The sequence below is a fragment of the Lemur catta genome, chromosome 25 (assembly GCF_020740605.2).
Source record: "Lemur catta isolate mLemCat1 chromosome 25, mLemCat1.pri, whole genome shotgun sequence".
NCBI classification, from domain to species: domain Eukaryota; kingdom Metazoa; phylum Chordata; class Mammalia; order Primates; family Lemuridae; genus Lemur; species Lemur catta.
This window is the reverse complement of record NC_059152.1, coordinates 2,030,321-2,051,299: the sequence shown is the minus strand read 5'-3', so window position 1 is coordinate 2,051,299 and position 20,979 is coordinate 2,030,321. Positions and strand designations below refer to the sequence as shown.

The window sequence follows — 20,979 nt, the reverse complement described above, 5'->3', positions numbered from 1 at the left end:
GGCGGATCAGGGGCAGGAGGGTGGCTGTGAGCACAAGGTCCCTGTCCCCATGTGCCTCCCTACCTCCAGCCCTCACCCATCTCCCCGGGATGGCCTGCCCGCTGCCCGCCACAGTGCCTTCACCTCCAGGCCCAGGCCCACATGGGCCCTGAGTCCAGGTACCGACCCGTCACTGCCTTGTCCCCCTCTCCTCCCTAACACAGAAGCTCTGGTTCTGGGGCCACTTTACCAGCTAGAGCCTGACCTGGGCCAGACACAGGTGGGGGCGGGAGGACAGCCCCGTCCTTCCTCTGCATAACAAAGGCTGTGGGCTGCCCTCCCTCCCTCCCGCCACAGTCCAGCCCTTTGTAAACAGTCTCCCAATCCACATTCGCTTTCTTCTTTTGGCCTCTGGCTGGGGTTGCCGGATTTAGCAAATAAAAACACAGGACTGGTGAAATTGGAATTTCAGATAAACAGCAAATCATTTTTTAGTATAACTCTGTCCCGAACTGCGTCCTGTATTTTATCTGGTAGCTCTAACCCTGGCTGATCACCCAACTATTTTATGGCCCCAGCAAAACTCTTCCACCAGCCCACAAATCCATATTCAGAATAGGGGGGCTATGTCTTGGGGAAGCCTGAGGAGACTGGGGGGCTGCCCCCCCTGCCCCTGCCCAGGTACGATCACCTGGATTGAGTCCACCTGGCTGCTTTCAGCGGGCCAGGCCAGGCCCAGGCTGTAAACAGCTGTAAGTAACTTGAGAGTAGGAAAGAACTCTGGTCTGGAATTGGAAGCCCCAGACTTCACGTGGGCATTGATCACTGTGTGTGAGCTTAGAGAAGTTGACACCTCTCTGAGCCTCAGTTTCCTCAGCTCAAAAATTGGGGGAGGATGGATTAGATGTTCCTTTCAACTCTAATTCTATGACTAGCAGGGAAGAGAGAGAGAGAGGACAAAACCCCAGCAGTGCTGAATGCTCCCAGGCTTCCTGGCCTAGGACGGTGCCCCCAGAGCAGCGGGAACTGCTGGGTTTCCTGACCATCGGCCAGCAGCTCAGGATGTCACTGAGCACCTCTGAGCATGGGTCCTCGTTCCTGCAGGCCCGACGGGTCTCTAGTCGGAGTCCTGGTGTTCGCTGGGCAGTTCTAGTTCCTGTGGGTTGTTCGATCGTTCTGTCCCAGTAAGGAACAGGATGCTAGCACACCACACACCAGGGGAACGGGGCCTCTGGCAGAGAATGAGACACCCAACTTCTACTCCAAGAAACAAGCTTCTTAATTTCAGCAGTCAGACACCCCCAGCCCAGTTAGAGGCTCATGACCACTACGCAGACAGCAGTAGCCAGCTGTCCAGGGTCCCCACAGCCTTGTCCTTTCCAGACAGCCCCTCCTCAGGGCTCAGGGACCTGTCTGGCTGCTGAGCTCCCAGGAGGTCCCAGGGGTGTGACCTCCCTCCCTGCCCCCTCCCACCCCCAGCCCAGCCCAGGGCCTGCTATAAAGCTAGCCCGGCCCTGGCTCTCAGCACACCCAGCCGGGCCCCACACCCTCCTGCGGCCTCCTCAGGGGACACACAGCCCCCCGTTCCTCACTGCCATGTGCCCCCTGTGGCTCTGCTGGGCGCTCTGGGTGCTGCCCCTGGCCGGCCCCGGGGCGGCCCTGAGCGAGGAGCAGCTCCTGGGCCGCCTGCTGCAGCGGCTGCAGCTCCGCGAGGCGCCCGTGCTGGACAGGGCGGACGTGGAGGGGCTGGCCGTCCCTGCCCACGTGCGCGCCCAGTACGTGGCCCTGCTGCAGCGCAGCCGCGGGGACCGCTCCCGCGGGAAGAGGTTCAGCCAGAACTTCCGAGGTGAGGCCCCCCCGCCCTGCTGCACCCCAGTCCTGGGGAGTCCGTGGGGGGCTCGTGGGTCCCAGGGGCGGTGGGAGGGGCCAGAGCCTGGGAGAAGAGCTGGTGGCTACAGATGTCCCTTTGCTGGGTTCTCTGTCTCCCACTCTCTGTCCCCCCTCCTGTTTTGTCTGCCCTCTTGGCCTAAAGAACCCTGCACTGCTGTACATTTGAAGTCTCTGTTCTTTGCACAGGGTCCCCAAGCTGCCCCTACCAACTGAGGGGGGAGATCACTAGTAAATAAGCCCTCACTCCATGTGATTGTTTTGGGGTACTGGGCCTGATCCCCAGTTTTCTTATTAGTGAATGGAAGTGTTCTCTTTCTTGGCCCACCCATTTCCCAGCCCCCAAATTCTCCCTGGGGATTATTGGGGAAATCCTGGTATTGGCCCTAGGACCCGCCACTCTCAGAGGTCCCCTGGTGTCCCCAGAGGTGGCCGGCAGGTTCCTGGGGTCCGAGGCCGACACACACCTGCTGGTGTTCGGCATGGAGCAGCGGCTGCCGCCCAACAGCGAGCTGGTGCAGGCCGCGCTGCGGCTCTTCCAGGAGCCGGTCCCCGCGGCCGCGCTGCACAGGCTGTCCCCGCGCGGCGCCCAGGCCCTGGTCACCGTCGAGTGGCTGCGCGTCCGCGACGACGGCTCCAACCGCACCTCGCTCGTCGACTCCAGGTGGGGTCGGGGTTCGCGTGCAGCGGGGGGAGGGGGCGTTGCTGCCCCGGCGCGGGGTGCGGGAGGGACGCGGGGAGGGACGCGGGGAGGGCGGGAGCCTCCGGACACAGAGCCCGTCCCAGTCCCAGCCCTGACGCGGGCTCTGTCCCCGGGTCGTGCGTCAGGCTGGTGTCCGTCCACGAGAGCGGCTGGAAGACCTTCGACGTGACCGAGGCCGTGAACTTCTGGCAGCAGCTGAGCCGGCCCCGGCAGCCGCTGCTGCTGCAGGTGTCGGTGCAGAGGGAGCGCCTGGGCCCGCAGCCCTCGGGCGCCCACAGGCTGGTGCGCTTCGCCTGGCAGGGGGCGCGGGGCGCGGGGCACGGCGAGCCCCGGCTGGAGCTGCACACCCTGGACCTCAGCGACTACGGGTAGGTGCTGAGGGTCAAGCTGATGGGCCTGCATAAAGAGACAAATAGGCAATGAAACCTAATTTGACAGGGGCGACTTTTCAGGGTGCTGTGGCAATGAATGAGACATGGACAGAATTCTTTCCCCTGCCCTCATGGGGTCCTCAGTAAATACCAGTTATTAATTTTTTTAGTTATTTCTGGCTATCCATCCTATATCCCATTTTTGAACATAATGAGAGATGGATCATATATCTCCCTCTCAAATGTCCCTGACCTCAGCACTGCCGGCTGACCTCTGACCTTGTCCTTGCCCACACAGAGCTCAAGGCGACTGTGACCCTGAGACGCCAGTGACCGAGGGCACCCGCTGCTGCCGCCAAGAGATGTACGTTGACCTGCAGGGGATGAAGTGGGCCGAGAACTGGGTCCTGGAGCCCCCAGGCTTCCTGGCCTACGAGTGTGTGGGCACCTGCCTGCAGCCCCCGGGTCCCCTGGCCGCCCAGTGGCCGTTTCTGGGGCCACGGCAGTGCATCCCCTCGGAGATGGCCTCGCTGCCCGTGATCGTCAGTGTCAGAGAGGGAGGCAGGACCAGGCCCCAGGTGGTCAGCCTGCCCAACATGAGGGTGCAGAAGTGCAGCTGCGCCTCAGATGGGGCACTCATGCCAAGGAGGCTTGAGCCGTAGGCGCCCGGTGCAGCCACCGAGGGATTTTGCTTCTGTGAGTGTCTTAATTGTTCTAGGGCACCCAGGAGAGCTGAGGGCTACTGAACTGCTGGTGGGCACATGCTCTCTGCTCCCAACTTGATCTTGATTTGCTTCCTCTGGCAAGTTAGCTCACCCAATTTTTCCTCCCCAGGAGTGAGACTCCTCCACCACTGGAAGCCCTAGCCCAGTCTTCTCTGTTTGTATTATTCCTTGCACTATATCCTAAGCACTTACATGTTGAGATGCTGAACCTAAGGGCAGAAACCACAACTTGTCATCGTTTCCCTGTGCTGTCACTGGATCTGGGCTGAGCTCTAGCCACTACTCTGGGCCTAAGACCTGGGGTCAAGTGTGGGTTTACAGTCTCACCCCAGATAACAAGGGCTTTGCAAGACATGATTAAAACACATTTGATTGTGTAATTTTGTAATCTTCTATTTTAACCAAAGCTCTGCAAATTGAGGAAGTGGAAAGTTCTCTAGGGATTAGGTCAACCTGATTGTAAAACAAAGGAAAGAGCTTGACTTGGCCAAGACTTGGTGAGGGTCTTGGTTAAGTAATACAGGTCGTTAGGACTGAAATGCACTCAGATTCTTGTATCTGTAGTGCCTGTCCTCTCAGATTTATCCGTTTGTTGTTATTGTTGTTGACATTTTGACTTTTCCTGGCATAGTGATTAGGCTTTAGTTCAATTCTACCTGCATCAAAATAAAGAAAAAAAACCCTGTTATCAAAATCATCATTGATGCTACAAGAATGTGGGTCACTCCTTTAGATTTTGGGCAAACAAAGGGAGCAAATGTTCAGTGTTGGATGTAACATTTTAGAATGCAAAGATGACAGGAGCTTTTGAGCTGTGACTTTGATGCAGGATCTCAGCCTGGAACGTGGACATCATGGGTTCTTTGCCAGTGTGCAAATTCAATGTCCTCTGAACCTTCATTTCCTTCTCTACGAAACAGAAACAAGCCCTGGCTTCCACACTTTTACTGGAGATTTAATAGTGATTTCACAAGCGCTCTGCACGCTGACCTAACAAGGACTATGGCTGTATCAACTCGCATTCTGATCCATCAAGGCTTTCTCTTGATTTTGAAATAATCTTAACTTACTGAAGAACCAATTTAGAAATCATTTCCCTCTCTGAAATCATCTCTCTCTCTCTCTCTCTTTCCCCCTCTCTCTCACCAGTGGCTCCATCATTCTAATTGCTGGGGCCAGAACTTGCACTTCCTTGGACCCACGGCATAGACCTGGCAGGTGGCAGAACAGGCAGGTGGGGGCACTAATTGAGGCAGGGAAGGGGTGAGGACCAGCAGGTGTGGGGGGTGGGGAGTGGGAAGAAGACTGCACAGGGTCAGTCTGAAGAGCCCAGGGGAAGTCCAGGGGGTCACACCAGGACCCTGTGGAGCTCAGCGGTGGGGCCTTTGGCAGCAGGAGGTGACAGAGCTGGGGGTGGGGGAGATGGCACAGCTGTGGAGGGATAGGGCAGAGCTTGGGCTGGGGGCGGAGGAAAAGCTCTGGGAAGTAACTAGGGGCCAGAGGCTTAGGGGGAGAGAAGGAGGAAGCCAGAGGGGACAGAGAAGAACCGAGAGAGGCAGGAAGAGAAACCCATCCCCAGCCCTGGACAGAATCAGGGCCAGGGAGGTAAGGAGGATATTTTTATCGTTACAGTAAAAGATAAAAGCTCAGAAATGGCAGCGAGGTCAGAGAACCCGCAAAGCTGCCCGTGTAGGGGGCGAGGAGCTGTTCAGAGCTCGGGGAGGTTTAGTGCTGGAGGGGAAGCTTTGGTGCAAGCGCTCATTGCACAGATGGGAAAACCGAGGCCTGCGGAGGGGGGACAGTTTGCTGCGGCAGGTGGTCTGTGCTCTCCAGCTTCTCTGGGCGTGTGGTCCTCCTTGAACCCCGCCTCGCGTCCTGTCCTTGGCGAGCTCGCAGTCTGCTGCGGGGGCCACTGGCTCCCTGGAAGCACCTGGCTCCCGGCGGGACACGCGGGCCGTAGCTGCGTCCCAGGGTCATGCTGCGACCTCGGTGTGGGGCCGCACGGAGACTCTCGGGGCTTTCACGGGCCCAGCCCCTTCCGGGGACCGGGGAGCCCGCGGCCTTTTGCAGGGGGCTCCGGGGGGAGCCGAGGTGCGCTCCGAGTCCGGCTGAGCTCCGCGTCCTCCCGCCCCGGCTCCCCCGCTCCCCAGGGAGGGCCTAAGAGCTCGTCGGGGAAATTCAAAGTACGACCGTGAACCTTTGCAGATGCCCTCCCCGCGGGTCCCCGCGCTCGGCCCGGGTCCCCCCAGCGTGGGGAGCGGGGACGCGCCGGGCGGCCGAAGCGTTAGCCCCGCCAGCGCCCTCCTCCTCCGCCCCGGGACGCGCGGGCCAGGCCGGGGCTTGCGGCCCGCCGGGAGGAGCCGGGCGCACGGAGCAGCGAGCCGGGAGGAGCCGGGCCCGGGCGGGCGACGGCTCCAAACTGGGCAAGCGGCGGGCGCAGGTCTGCGCATGCGCAGGAGGCGCCGGAGTTTCACTTTGTAACTTTTCAGCGGTGGGGACGCCGCCCCGCCCGGCCAGGTCGCGCCCGTAGCTCCCCAGGTGCGCTCGCCGCGCCGCCGCCGCCGCCGCAGGTAAAGTGGGAGGGGGCCTGCGTGGGGGGGGGGGGATGTCGCCGTCGGCCTTCCCCGGGACGTGCGCGACGGGGGACCGCCTCCCGGGGGCCACGCCAAGTGCCGGGCTCCGGGCACGGCTCCTAGTTTCCACCGCCCCCACCGCAAGCCGGGGTGAGTGCGGGGCACGGGGCGGGACTGCGGCGTCGGTCCGGGGCCCCCGCGTCCCCTTGCAGCCGCGCGCTCCCCCCGGACGTCCCGACAGCTTTGCAGGACTCCCCTCGCCGGGCCCCAGCTCTTTGCTCGTGCGACTGAGCCCTCCCCCGTCCCCTCCCTCGTCTTCGGGACGTGGGGGCGGGAGTGCGGCCCCCCCAGCCTGCCCAGGAGCGCAGCGTTGGGCTCTTCCTTCTCGGACTGTGCGCGACGGGGCCAGGCGCGAGAGTCTCCGGGCCCTGGGGACGCAGAAGCCACCTCCGGGCTGTCACTCAGTGACCGCTCCCTGCAGGGCTGGCGGAGTCCCCAGGAGGGGGGAGCTGGGGACTTGGGAAAGGGGCGGGGCGGGAGGGCGAGGGGACTCTGCTGAGAAACCAAACCCGCGCAGGTTCGGGTACCTGATAAGACTGGCTACCTGAGACCCTGGGGTGGCCTCCGTCTTTCGGTCCCAGGCAGTGTCCCCAAGGGCAGGGGTCGACAGCGTGGTGGACCCGATGACTTCCAGCCTCCTTCCAGCCCGAAACTCTGCGGTTGTGTCCCAGCCGCTACATTGTTGAGAGTTCCTGGTGATTAATCGCGGGCTGGTGGTCGCCCGTGGACAGGCTGCTGCGGGAGGGGTTCTGGGGCCCTTTCTGGCCACGGACTCCTGCAGGGGTGTAGACACCCACTGGGGACAGGGAAAGACACTCGCCCCTATTTTCCCCTCCCCCTCCTGCATGCCTGCTGTCTTCCTCCTTCCCCCCTCCTCTGACACCTGTCCTGTCCGGATGTCCTGGAGTCCGCTGTGCCCTAAGGAGGATGTGAACCGAAGCCGAAGCCTCCTTTGTCCTCCACGCACCCCTCCGCTTTGTTCAGTGTTGGGGCGAAGGTCCCTCCGGGCTGTTGATTGGGCTCTAACAGAGAAGACGTCAGGTGGGGGCCTGCCCTTGTGTTTCCCATTAGCTGGAGCCATGACTTAAAAGAAAAGCAAACAGCTGTGGATTGCTCAGCGGGGCCACGTCCTGGACTAAGTGCTTCGCACGCGTTGTGTTGGGTCTGTCTCCCGATAGCCCTAAGAGAGAAAGTCGTCACCCCCATTTTATGGAGAAGGAAGGCAAGGCACGGAGCGGAGCGGTTAAGCCACTTGTCTAAGCTACGTGGTGCTGAGACCGGTGAGCCACACTGCCTCTCGTCTCTCCCAGATGCCCTGTCATCTCTCCGTATTCCAGGGCCTGTGTCTGTAGAGGTAAACAGTTGTCCAGGTTGCTGGGCCCTGTGTGGTGGTGCTGTAAGAGAAGTTTGTGCTCGCTTTGCAACCTTGTTCTGCTTCTGGAAGACCAGAGTTAGCTCCTGAGGCAGAGGCTTGGTGCTGCCTGTAGTCTTGCTGTATGCTTGGTAGCTTTGATGATGACAAAAGTCCCTTGAATTTGTGTGGGGCCTTGTTGCAAGAACCAACAATGTCCAAACACTTCCTCTGGAAAGGAGGCGAAGAGGTAGTCAAGTCTGCTGCGGGGGCCAGTCTGTGCCTCGGTGCTGGTTTGGCTGCTGTCCCAACGCTGCCTCCCTCCCCCACCTTCTCTGCAGCCTAGCAGGGCCCCCCCGTGGTGGCTGTGCTGTCTGGCCGGGGAGGGGGATGCAGGGGCCGCCCACTGAGAGCCGGAGGGACCGAGATGTTTCCGCAGGATCTGGACTTTATGCGTCTAACGGGCAGGGACAGGCTATGACAGTGCTGAAGGGTCTAAGAGAGACTGTGGCACCCAAAGCACGCCCTCACCTGGGTGCTCATCCTGGGGGGCAGACAGGACAGGCCACCTGGCCGAGGGAGTCCCAGGCTGGCCCCAGGTGGGTGCAATTTGCTGGGCAGACATCCCGAGTTCTCCCTATCAAGCATTGTAGAACCACCGGGAGCCTGTTTGGCAAGAGGAGAATCACCTGGAGGCGTGACTGGGGCTGAAGGGCGAAGAGGGGCCACCAAGTCCTTTCCTTCCCCTGGGCCTTCCTGGTTCTCTGTGACTCTGGCAAGGGTGTCCCAACCCCAACACCACGGTGCCCTCCCCTTTTCGGGGACAATGCGCCTTCTGTGAGCATTTTATGGGGATGTTTTTTCTTTCCACTGCACTTTCAAGCCTTCCTTGTTTATTCTGCTTGTTCCGTTGTCCCGATCTAGTCCTCGGGGGGCCTTGGGGAGCCTCTCCGGCGACCGCAGCCCTCGGAGCCCACACGAGCTCCTTGGCTTGGGGTCCTACCTTGAGCCCACAGCCACCCGTGCTCCCCCGGCCCCCGCGGGGCCTCGAGCCGTGGGAGGAGAGGGTGACGCTGGCTGAAGACACGGGAGTGGCGCGGCGCACAAGAGCTCTGACGGTCGGGGACCCGGTTCTGGGGGTTCGGGGAGAGATCCAGGGTAGGAGGGGGCGCCCTGGGCCGGACCCGAAGCTCTGTGTGGGCGTTCAAGTTCAGAGACCTTCGGGCAGGTCTGTGTGCAGGGGGGGTGCCGGGGGTTTTATCCAGACCCCTAAACTGGAAAGAGGCAGCTCCCATGCGACACTGGGCATCTGGGTTCCTTCGGGAAAGTCAGTAGAGGCCGGTGCCCAGGACCCCGTGGTCAGGACAGCCGAGCAGGACACGAGTGTCGGCCCGGCCTGGCCCCCCGCAGCTTGAGGGGTGGCCGGGGCTGTCTTTGCCGTTGCCAGACGTAGCTCCGGTGAGGCCCCCTCCACCTGGCCATCCACCGTCCCTCCTTCCCCTGGCGTCTGGGCAGTGTGGGGACAGGAAGGAGGGGCAGGTACTGGCCTCACGGTGTCGGGCTGGGGTGTTGCACTGGGGTGGTGCCACTGGGTGGGGTTTAAAGGGAAGACAAGAACGTCTGTGCCCCAGAGCTGGCCTTCGTGACTGTTCAGAGCCACCAACTCCATGGCTCTGGTGTCACAGTCCCCACTACCTCTAGCCACTGCCAAGTCTCTCACGGGGGTGAGAAAGTGACTTGGGCTTCTGGGGAATGCTCACAGGCCTTTGGGCCTGTCACTCGCCTTCCTGCACTTCCTGTCCTGTGTGTGTGTGTGTGTGTGTGTGTGTGTGTGAGTGAGTGTGTGTGTGTGAGTGTGAGTCTGTGTGAGAGAGACACTCAGAGACCCCCGCACTGCAGCCCGGGCTCAGAATTGGGAGTCACCTCCCAACACGTACCCCACTGCACCAGGCAGATCAAACATCTGTTTGGGTTCTCTAAACTTTCTCTTCTGTCGCTAAGATTTTTGTCCCTGTAACACATAGAAAGACCAGATGTAGCAGATGTCCCCTGGGAATTGTAGTTCCGCCAGATCTGGGGGGGCAGGTGCTTTAGGAAGGGGGTGTGCATTCCCCTGGCCCTTCAGCTACAGGCTGTGTGCAGAGCAGGCCAGACCCTGGGCACTAACTACTCCCGGGCCTTTGGCGTCTGGGACAGACACCGGAGAGTTCCATCGGCTTTACCAGGGGTGCCAGGAGCCTCGGGAAGGAAAGGCCGACAACCCGGCGTGGAGCTGTTTGCTTTGGAAATGCCAGACCTTCCAGTTGGACTCCCTCCCCTCCCCGTTGGACCACCTCCTCGCCTTCTCCTCTGTCTTCCCCTCCCACCCCCTTCAGTTTCTCTGTCAACTCCCAGGGCTGTGAGGGGCGCGGCACAGTGAACAGTGAACTGGCATCTGGGAGTCGGGAGTCCGGGTTCGGGACTCGATTTTGCCCCGACTGTCTCCTTAATCTTGGGGAAGGTTATTAACCCCCTGAGCCTCAGTTTCCAAGTATATCAAATGGGACCCCGTCCCTGAGGTCCCAGCTCTGACAGTCTGTGAACAGGGCTCGTCTGAGGCCCATTTCGGGGGGACCATCGTGCATATGTGAATGTTACCTCCTTCCCCATTTGTTTAACTTGTGTCTCCGTCTTCTCTGCATTTGTGTCCCTTTCCCCTGTCCCCTGCCTGTAGTCTGGATCTCCCAGTGGCTCCTTCGGGAGTTGCTTTCCCAGCATTGGTGTCTGAGGCCCGAGTTAGTGGCTGCAGCAGCTTCTGTCCCCCCGTTTCTCCAGGCCTCCCCCTTCTGGGGCGTCTGGCTGCTGTGTCCCGGGTGAGGCACCCAGTCCAGCCATCTGACCCTCTGGCGGTGTTTCCACAATGGGGCCATTCTCTGCAGACACTGCCAGGCACGCGGGGTGCGGGCCTGGCCCTCCCCGATGCCCTGCTGCTGGCTCCCTGTGCCCCGCCGGTCCCCGCGGCAGAGAGATACCTACCTGCCTGTGACTCTGTCGGTTCTGGCCGGGGAAAGTGCAGGAGGATTCGAGTCCTGACCATCTGCCCTGTCCTGTCTGCAGGGAGGACAACCGTGATGACCGACTCCCCGTTCCTGGAGCTGTGGCAGTCCACGGCAGGGTCTGCCCGCGAGCGGCTGAGCCTCAGGGACCGGCCCAACGACTCCTACTGCTACAACTCGGCCAAAAACAGCACCGTGCTCCAGGGGGTCACCTTCGGTGGCATCCCCACTGTCCTGCTCATAGATGTCATCTGCTTTCTGGTAAGAACTCTGGTGCATCATTGTCCCCTCCTCCCCCTCCCCGGCCCCCCAGTTATTTGTTTAAATTCCCACCCAGGGCCTTTTGGGAAACTCGGGTGAGGACTCGGCCACACCTGGGTTTAAAGCCCGACTCAGCTGCTTACCAGCTCTGTGATGGCGTGTGACATAGCTTATGTGGACCTCAGGCTTCTGCTCTGGAGAATGGAGATGACAATTCCTACCTCAGAGAATTTTGGAGAATATCGGACAAGGCTGTGCACGTGAAGAACACGCATGGCTGAGCCTTTGATTGGCACCGTTACTGCGGAGCTGTCACCACGCTGTGTCTCTAAGGCCCGTCTCGCGGGGATGAGAGCTGTGACTGGAGAGTGGGGACCAGAATCAGAGCAGTTGCAATTCCCAAATGTCACCCTGCGTTCCCCTCTGGGGTCCCTGGGGTTTTGAAAGAATCAGAAGCTGACCCTCAGCAGGTGGCCTTTCGTTAATGCAGCTCTCCTGGCTCACAAAGATGCCCCCAATTTGAAATGTGTCATTGTTCCTCCTTATACGGATCCAACATTGGCTAGCTGAGATTTACTGAGGTCAAAGTGCATCTTCTTTTCACAAATGCCCACGGGGTGGCCGGACCTTCCGGATGCCGGCTCCTAACATGTGGCAGAGACCGTGTGAACGAACGGGGGCAGATGGGGCGGATGCATTAGACACCCTGGGACCACTTGGGGCTGGAGACCAGGCCTGGGTGGGGAACCTGAGGCGGGGCGGTTAGGGTGGTATGAGGGCCCCAGTCCCAGCGGGAAGCGCCCTGGGAGGTAGGAAGGGAAGGTACCAAACAGAAGTTTGCTGGCACCAATAATGATGGAAAGGGAGGAGGGTATTCTCCTTCTATCCTTCCTGCCTAGGATTAAGAGCTACATTGTTGCATTAGAGTCTTGCTACATTGTTGGTTCTTTATGGGCCGATGTGAGAACCTGCGTGCTACCCGCTTTGCTTTCATGAAAAAGAGCTCTCCGAGTACCAAATAATCCACCTCTCGGAGCTCAAACCCATCTGTAAGTCGAGAATGCTGTCGTAAATGCCAGCCTGGGTTGACAGGAAGGCGTAGGCAGGAGTAGGGGCTGGACTTTTATTGCAGAAAGTTATGGGGGTTGGGGGGGACACAGGAGAGCCAGAGGGTCCCGGGGAGCGTGGATGCGTGGGAAATGTCCACACTGCACGTGCCGAGACAGCAGCCGCCTGGCAGGGAGGGCAGCACCTCCTGAGCAGGGTCGGTGTTTTTCCTGCCGCGTGACTCACCTGCCTTTGAAAACGTATCACCAACCCCCTGATTCACCCTGAGACAATCCCACGGGAACTCGGTGCCTGTGGGGTTCAGGTCTGGATTTCCTCCAGGAGAATGAAACCCACCTTTGAAGCCCCGGTGTCTGACCAGTAGGTCAGGCGGTGCTTACTAACACGCGTCGCTCCACCTCCCTGAGTCTTGAGGGCAGGGAGCCTGTCCCGGCTTGCTGAGGCCGAGCCAGCCCGGAGCCCTCGCTGGGCGCTGCTGCCCACGTGCTCTGTGTTGCGGGTCCAAAGGGCTTGTCTTCGGGAGAGCCAAACTCAAAGTAAAAATCTGACCATTTCTGGCTCAGCCTGGGGCGGCTTTGCTACCTTGGTTCTGTAAATAAAAATAAAATTCAGCCATGCGTGGTTGCTCATGCCTGTAATCCCAGCACTCTGAGAGGCCAAGTGGAGGATGGTTGAGGCCAGAAGTTTGAGGCCAGCCTGGACAACATAGTGAGACCCCGTCTCTACAAAAAAATATAAAAATGAGCCGGGCGTGGTGGCACACACCTGTACTCCCAGCTACTTGGGAGGCTGAGCAGGAGGATCATTTGAGCCCAGGACTCTGAGGCTGCAGTGAGTAGTAATAACACCACTGCATTCCAGCCTGGGTGACAGAGCGGAACCCAATCTCTAAAAATAAAAATAAAAATAAGATGAAATTGTATGTAAAGTGAAGAAGGGAGCTGGTCCCCCAGGCTGCTGTGAATTCGGATCTTGCTGGAGGAAGATCAGGGCAGAGATGAGACGAGGCCCTCGTGGGGTTGACACTGTCTTGACAGCAAAGGACAGGGGTGACGTGCAGGACCAGGAGGGCCGCGGGCAAGCTTGGCATCAGCTCTGCCAGCCTTGGCGCTGGGGCCCAGGTGGCAGGAGCTGCTGAAAGGGGTGAGCAAAGCATCGGGCCACTGCGCTGTGTGGCCTTGGGCAGCTCGCTGCCCTCTCTGGGCCTGAGTGATTCCCTTCTAGCCCTGCCGCGTCTGGGCAGGTGGGCCTTGGCCCTGAGGAGCTGTCTCTGTTAATTAGAAGCCACCCAATACGCTCTTACTTGCTTTCTTTTCTACTTGTAGCTTTTAATCTTGGTGTTTTCCGTCATAAGAAGAAGATTCTGGGATTATGGCCGCATTGCCCTGGTGTCAGAAGCAGACAGGTAAGAAAGACATTGCTTAGCGTGTGTGTGCAGACGTGTGAGCGTGTGTATGAGTGTGAATGTTCATGCGTGTTTGTGTGTCACTGCAATGGGCTGGGGCCTAATGACCCTCTGTGTGGGCAGGGCCCACCTGTGACGCTGACGTTAGATTGTGTTCGTTGGCCGTGTCTGCCTGGCCTGTAGCAGAAACGTGTTCTCTCTGCCCCTCACCACGCTGCGTGGTCAGCCTTGTTACCCTCATGGTGCTCACAGAAAATCAAGGGCCGGGCCCTGCCCGTGACCCGTGGTGGCTGCAGGCTGGTTGCTTTAGATATGCGAGGTTGCATCCTCGGCTAAGGAGGATGCCCTTTTCTTTCTCACCTTGAATATTTTTAAGTGCACCATCTTTGAAGTTCATTAGCCAGGGCCGGGCCGGGTGAGGCGGGTCGGGGCCGGCTTTATGAGTTCCTTACAAAGCCCGGGCTCGCTCAGCCGGACTTCAGGTCCTTCCGGTTCCACCCTGGGCTCTGAGGGCTCTCTGTTCATGTCACACGGAGGGTGAAAGGGGATCCTAGATCTGCACAACCAGACGTTCCAGCTCCAGCTGGCTGCTCTCACCCCAGGACCTTGTGATGCAGCAACAGGAAGTGAGTGGGCAGAACTCAGCGACTGGCCCCAGCCGCCCGCCCAGAGCCTCCCAGGGGGTTCACCAGGCAGACCCTCCGCCCCTGTGGCCCCTGTGTGGGAGGGGCAAGTGGGGGGGGTACCTGCAGGTGACCTTCCTTCCCCACAGTCTCTGCTCTGGCATTTTTGAAAGTCCGAGGCGATGACCTGGGACCACTGGGGACAACCTTTTGGGACATCTGATGCCTTTACAGCACGTGCAGGCTGAAGAAGGGCCGCGCACAGCGGTAGAAAAGAGCGCCTGGGGGTCAGGAGGCCCTGCCACTTGCCTGGCTGTGTGACTTTGGTCAAGTCCTCACACTTGCTGGGGTTGGTGTCCTGCCCTCTTTTCCCCACAGGGTTACTGTGAAGGACAAATGAGACAGCGTCTCTGCACATGCTTTGAAAGTTGACTTTCATTATGTTTGATCCCATTAGCAGTGGGACGGCAGGGCCAGGAGTAGGAAAAGAGAAAAAAGCAAAAATTCACATATTAAAAATGCTTCAAATTCACAGTGAACAGGGTGTGTTTGGGGGGTACTCAGAAGAAAGAATCTGGGATGGGTATGGTGGCTCACACCTGTAATCACAGCACTCTGGGAGGCCAAGGTAGGAGGATCACTTGAGGCCAGGAATTCAAGACCAGGCTGGGCAACATAGTGAGACCCCTGTCTCTCCCAAAAATAAAAAAATAATAGCAGAGCTTGATGACACTCACCTGTAGTCCCAGCTACTTGAGAAGCTGAGGCAGGAGGATCACTTGAGCCCGGGCATTCGAGGCTGCAGTGAGCTATGATTGGACCACTCCGCTCCAGCCTGGGCAACAGAGTGAGATCCCATCTCTAAAAAAAGAAAAAAAATTTGAAAAGAAGGAAGGATCTGATTAAAATGCCACAGTATAAAATGCTCTAGTTTGTCAACTCTAAAATGCCCATTTTGATATTTTCTCATCTCTGAAACTGGGATGCACCTTGGTATCAATGGCGGCCATAGTTTAATTGGCAGCGTGTTTCCTTTCTTAGTGATTGATAAGTTAATTTCGTACCTGACAACCAGTGGTGTCTTGGAGTTGATAAAATACAGTATTGATCCCAAGTTTTGTTTATTAGGAAATATGTTGTAAACAGGCAGCACTTCGAAGGCACTTTGGGTAGACTGTCACCGTGCTGAGGCGTGAGGGTGTGGCCACAGAGGTGGTCAGTGGATGCCCTGAGCCCGTGTCATTCATTCCGTGTCACACAGAGTTTATACCATCCCTGGGAATGGTCACCGTCCTTGTCTCTAGTGTTCGCAGAGTAAGTTATATTTGTCCCTGCCATTGAGGACTGGTAGCTTTGGCCCCGAGCTCCAAAAGACAGCAAGACACTGGACATAATCTTTTGACTTTCTAAAAAATAATTATCTGTCATTTCTTTTGTGTCTCTAGTGAGTCCAGATTTCAGAGATTGTCATCAACTTCCTCCTCAGGGCAACAAGACTTTGAAAATGAGCTGGTTGGTGTCTATGGGACAGTTGTGGTTGTGGCTGGGATAGCAGGTGGGGACTGGCGGTGACGATGGGGGTGCAGGGCAGTCACACTCCTGACTCGGTACTGCGGGTCTCGAGGGGCAAGTGCTGGGAAAAGCTCTTCCCTGCAGCAACAAGGCACCCGAGCTTGGGAAGTGCCGTAGGCAGGTGGCAGCTGGATGACCCGGGACCGTGAGACTCGGTGAACTCACGGCAGAAGGGGCTATGGAATCCCCGGGGCTTCCTTAGCGCTTGTCTCTCTGCTCACCACGTAGGTTTTGTGTGACAGTTAATTATTGACCTCGCCTGGCAGATTATGAGCCAAACGTGGCCAGGAGCCCAGCCTTACCCAGCCCTGTTCCCGGCACCTGATACCTAGTAGGTGCTTATCCTTGTTGAGTGAACGATGAACCAATATTTGTCTTTCCAGCTGGGTAACAGCCCAGCTTTAGGGAGTGTTAAGTTTAAGAATTACGAGGGACAGTAAAACCTACAGACACCCTTGTCCCCTCTCACTCCCGCTGCAGGGGGCCGTCCAATCAATTAGGTTTATTTCCTCTCTCTTCCCACCTCTTAGTCATTTTGAACGAATCAAACAAAAGCCCACACCACTTTCTCCACAGCTGCCCCGAGCTTTCATCAGCTCTTGATCCAAGTTTTGTGATTGGACCATGAAATTGCCCAAACTGGAGAGGTTTTAGCAAGAATTCCAGGTGCAGGGAGCACATGGCAAAAGACTGGGCGCGTGTGGGACCCTGTCCTGTTTGGGACAAGGGGGCAGCTTGCTGAATAGGGGACAAAAGCACTGTTTTTATACAACGGAAGGTTAAGTGGTTATTGAATGTCACAGACAATGGTTACATCTGCCTCCCAAAGACACAGATGCTGGAAGCCAATCCCTGTTCTCTGTTTGCAGGGGTGCTGCCCCTGGCTGACGGCGATCTTCCGCCTGCAGTGAGTACAACCCTGGGCCTTTGTTTGGGCTGTCTTGTTTGGGTGTTTGGCCAATCGAGGAGCCAAGATGCTTAACCCTAAGAGGGAGTCTCCTAGATACTTTTTAGTTCAAGTTCAAAGCAGTATGTGGGGGCTGAGAATAAAGGTGGCCCAGGTAACCCCCGGGGTCAGGGACACTGGAGGAGGAGGAGGCCTCTGGATGGACCCTCCATGCTGCAGGGCACCGAGTTCCTGCTGGGGCTCGGGGCTTCCCACAGGGTTCTGGAAGGTGGCGATGAACTTGATTCATTTCAGCATAGTCAGTGGAAATCCTGTGTCCATCTTTCATAATGCTGCGCGAGCTAATTAAACCTCACTTTTTTGCTTTAGGCAGGAATTATTCTACTTAATATTTAACTGTGATTAGATGTGGATGGAAACTTCTAGGCAGGTTTGCATGTCTTTGAATCAGGGAAAAGCGAAGACAAAATACCTTCCCCTCATTTGGTTAAAACAGTTGAGGCGCTGACGAGAGTCTCGGCTCTGCCACCTGCTGCCGTGTGCCACCGGCCCTAAGGAGCCCTCGCTGCGAGAGGCGCCTTATTTTAAGCACAAGAAAATGCTGCCAGTTGAGCCACCATCAGCTGTAGCCGTAGGGTGCCCCCCACTTCAGAGGTGTTGACGAACGAAAACGATATCTCAGAATAGGGGCCGTACCGTGCTTGAATAAGTCCTTGCCTCTGGGCCTCAGTTTCCCCAACTATAAAAGGAGGCTGAGGATAACATAGGACGTGGCTTGATTCAGAGGAACTAACACACGTGAGGGCGTGTTGCCCATGGGCAGGTTCGGCAGGAGCTGCTCCCCGGGGGCAGGAGGGCGAGTCCGTGAGCTCTGGTCTGGAGCAGGAAGCAGGAGGAGAGGGGGTGTATTTAGAAGTGAGAGCAGTGTGGTTAATTGCAGAGGTCTACGCTCTAGATAAATAGTGGGCAGGACTCACATCCACACGCGTAACCTCTGAGCACGCACCCGCACCACGCACAGCGCTGGGCGTCTGATCCTCCCGTGTCCGTGGAGCCCCTGCTGCGCTGGGGAAGCAGGGGGTGGGCAGTGTCCTGGCGTGAGCTCAGGGGCTCAGGTGAGCCGCGTGACCTGCTGCCAGGTGGAGGCGGCCGAGCTGGGGTCCGTCTGACCGCAGAGCCCACGCTGCCGTCCTGCAGAGCTGCCCTTTTGTGCAGTAGCACCCAGCTCTGCCCAGCGCACGGCTTCCCCGGCCTTCTGGAAGCAGGGCCCTCAGGAGAGCAGGAGAGAGGGGAGCACCCTGCCCTTCTCCCTCTGTGGCCTGGCCGGCTGAACCCAGGATTTTCTGCGTCCCCAGTTGACCCAGAGCCTCCGAGGGTGGCACTCAGAGGGTGGGAAAGGGTGGAGCAGGCCACCTCCCCATCTCGGGGGCCGTGGCAGGGACACAGGGAGGAGGCAGGGGCCGTAGGACAGACTGAGACTGTTGGAGACCTTGGCTCCACCTGAATCCCCCAGCCCGCCTGCGAGGGAGATGGGAGAAGGGGGGGGTCAGGGACAGACGCGTTCCCAACGTCATTCCCGATGGGACTCCCAGCAGCCACCGAGTCACAGAAGCGGGAGGAGCTACGGATGACTGCACGTATGCACCTCACCCGTGCACATAAACACACACAGCTCAGGCACGGATGTTTCTAGCAACATCGGGGGAGCGGTGGCAGTTCCTGCACCGAGAGATCGGCGTAGGGGCTGAGGGGGGATGGGCTCTGGGTTCACGTCATAGCTCTGCTGTCACAAGCTGTGTGATCCTGAAAGTGACGCAGTTTTTCTGTGCCTTTATTTCCTCACATGTTAAAAAAAAAAAAAGTGGGGACAATAATGGAACCGCCCCGTAGGATGTGGTGAGGATTAAGCGACATGCTCCACGCGGGGACCTTGGGCCGGGCCTGTCCGGTGCTCACGGCGACTCCCCGTGTGTCCCTGCCAGCGACGACCAGATCCTGGAGTGGTGCGGGGAGGACGCCATCCACTACCTGTCCTTCCAGAGGCACATCATCTTCCTGCTGGTGGCTGTCAGCTTCCTGTCCCTGTGCGTCATCCTGCCCGTCAACCTCTCGGGAGACTTGCTGGGTAACCGGCCCCTGGTCCTCGTCTGTGTGGGGGGGCAGAGCGGCAGCCCCCGGGGACGGGGCTCGCGGTGAGGGACCCCGGGAGTCACACTCCAGCGCAGACGTGGGACGGTCTCAGGGTGGCTTCCTGAACTTGCCCGTGTGGGTGAAGATCCGGGGAAGAATCTACCCCGAGCCTGGGCCCCGATACCGATTTCCGGTTCTATCTAAGTAGGAGGAAAAACCTCCTGAGCTTTCCAGAAGCAGGGGCTTTCGGAGAGTGTTTTGTACTTTCCTGGCTTCACCCGAATCAGGAGGTCACGCTCGGTAGACCCCGAGCAGGTCTGACGCCGTCAAAGTCAGAGCGTGGCATCGTGTCTAGGGGCAGCCGCGGGAACGCAGCTTCCAAAGTGCCGTCTCGAATCTACTCACGAGGCCCAGTGAGTCTCATCAGCCTTGGTTTTGGTGACAACTTAGGAGGTTTCTAGTTTTCTCAAAGTAAAACAAATTCAAATTTGGACTTTACCCGCAGGGCAGGGTGAGAAGTTAGCAGGGAGCGTCTTGGAGGAAAGCAGAGCCTTGGTAGGGTAGCTCGGGAGGGACCGGCCCGGGCGTCTTGTGCCCCTCGTCCCCAGAGGTCCCCAAGCCAGGCCCGGTTAAGTCCCCTCCTGCTTCCCGGTTGTTACCCCGGAGCTAAGTGTCTGTGCTTCTCTGCAGACAAAGACCCCTACAGCTTTGGGAGGACGACCATCGCCAACCTGCAGACAGAGTGAGTGTGGCGCGGCGGGCACCGGGTGACCAGGCAGAGGCGGGTTCCCGGGCCGGGGTGGGCCAGAGCCCGCCGGGTGACATCCGAAAGCCCCGCGCGGCTGCGTGTCGCGTGTCACTGGGCCATGGGCACGACCACGCCACAGGCAGTCGCTGTTTTGTGTGGGATTTGATGAAACCTAGGGGACCCCGTGGATCTGAAGCTCGTTTGTCAGGGCAGGAGGGGGACCTCCCCAAAGTGCTCCCTCGGGGCCGCGGGGCTCGGGCCGCTTGCCTGTGCGGCAGGATCCGTTGGGATGACGCCGCTGCAGACGGCCAGGCCCCGGTCGGCCCGGGCCCCCGCCCTGATGGCACACGTGTCCCCCCAGCAAAGACCTGCTCTGGCTGCACACCATCTTCGCCGTCATCTACCTGCTGCTCACCGTGGGCTTCATGCGGCACCACACGCAGTCCATCAAGTACAAGGAGGAGAGCCTGGTGAGGCCGGGGGCTTGGTGCTGGGAGGGCCCCCCACGGCCAGGCCAGGCCAGGCCCCAGGCGTGACAGTGGGCAGCTCAGGGAGGGCCCTCGGGTGTGGCTGGCACGCTCACACTTGGCTGCTGCTGCTGCTGCTGCTGCTTCTTCCTCTTCCTCTTCCTCCCTCCTCCTCCTCCTCCCTCCTCCCCCTCCCGCTCCCCCTCCTCCTCCTCTCTCCTCCCTCCCCTCCTCCTCCCTCCTCCCTCCTCCTCCTTCCTTCCCCTTCCTCTCCCCTCCCCCTCCCTCCTCCTCCTCCCCCTCCCTCCTCCTCCTCCCCGCTCCCTCCTCCTCCTCCCCCCTCCTCGTCCCTCGTCCTCCTTCCTTCCTCCTCCCTTCTCTTCTTCCTTCTCCTCCTCCTACTTCTCCTCCTTTCCCTCCTCTCCCTTCTTCTCTTCTTTTTTCTTTTTTTTTTAATTTCCTGGTAGATCGTTTTGGACATTTCCCCCTCTTTCTGCCAGCTCACCCTTTGCCTGGTGGGGTCTGGGCTTATAGTTACTGATGTAAGGAGAGAGGAGGTTTGGGTTGGGAGCAGCACTTTCTCTTGGCACCCCAGCTCGACAGGGCAGGGGAGCGTCTGTGACTTGGTCCCAGGCCGGGGTCCTCCTCTGATCAGCTGTGTGACCCCCATTTCAGGTTCTTCCCCTTTTTTAGGTTCTTTCTCCGCCTCGTGTTGGCTCACATGGCTGCTTTGGAAAGGGGTTCTTTGTGTAGGCTGGAGGATGTGTAAATATTAGTATAGCGACATGCCCCGGGCCCTCCCGGGCCACAGAAGGAGAGAACTGAGCCTCCTGATTTCCTGCCGTCATCTTTCGACAGGGCAGGAGACAGGGCCTACCCGGAAACTGGCTTGTCCCGGTGACTTTTCTCCCTGGCGTGTTTCTCCGGCAGGTGAGGCGGACGCTGTTCATCACGGGACTCCCCAGAGACGCCAAGAAGGAGGCTGTGGAGGGCCACTTCCGGTAAGCGGGGCTGGGGCCGAAGGGAGCTGAGTCCCCCAGGCAGGGCCAGCTCGGTCCCGGGGGCACAAACCGTAGGTGAGCACCTTCCGCCTTTCCCTCGGGGTGTCCAGGTG

General features: G+C 58.8%; 2 protein-coding genes across 7 annotated transcripts in view; both read left to right on the top strand.

The window, feature by feature from the left end:
* The first annotated feature begins 1,294 nt into the window (after positions 1–1,294).
* LOC123627524 (left-right determination factor 2-like) lies at positions 1,295–4,343 on the top strand. Its single transcript, XM_045537141.1, has 4 exons — positions 1,295–1,825; positions 2,293–2,530; positions 2,695–2,937; positions 3,239–4,343. The coding sequence occupies exons 1-4, from the start codon at positions 1,300–1,302 to the stop codon at positions 3,600–3,602; spliced, it is 1,371 nt and encodes a 456-aa protein (XP_045393097.1). The 5' UTR covers positions 1,295–1,299; the 3' UTR covers positions 3,603–4,343.
* Positions 4,344–5,187: 844 nt separating this feature from the next.
* The window catches only part of TMEM63A (transmembrane protein 63A), a 31,277-nt gene continuing 15,485 nt past the window's right edge, over positions 5,188–20,979 (top strand). Inside the window, exons 1-9 of one of the 6 annotated variants that reach the window (XM_045537133.1) lie at positions 5,188–5,270; positions 10,746–10,945; positions 13,339–13,418; positions 15,487–15,553; positions 16,483–16,520; positions 18,503–18,645; positions 19,341–19,392; positions 19,760–19,868; positions 20,796–20,866. In XM_045537133.1, the coding sequence (XP_045393089.1) occupies positions 10,760–10,945; positions 13,339–13,418; positions 15,487–15,553; positions 16,483–16,520; positions 18,503–18,645; positions 19,341–19,392; positions 19,760–19,868; positions 20,796–20,866 (746 nt within the window). In that variant the 5' untranslated portion in view covers positions 5,188–5,270; positions 10,746–10,759. Of the gene's footprint in view, positions 5,271–6,164; positions 6,236–7,212; positions 7,340–7,378; positions 7,579–10,741; positions 10,946–13,338; positions 13,419–15,486; positions 15,554–16,482; positions 16,521–18,502; positions 18,646–19,340; positions 19,393–19,759; positions 19,869–20,795; positions 20,867–20,979 lie in introns of those variants that run through there. The other 5 variants (XM_045537132.1, XM_045537131.1, XM_045537135.1 and 2 more) reach the window with 5 other exon arrangements.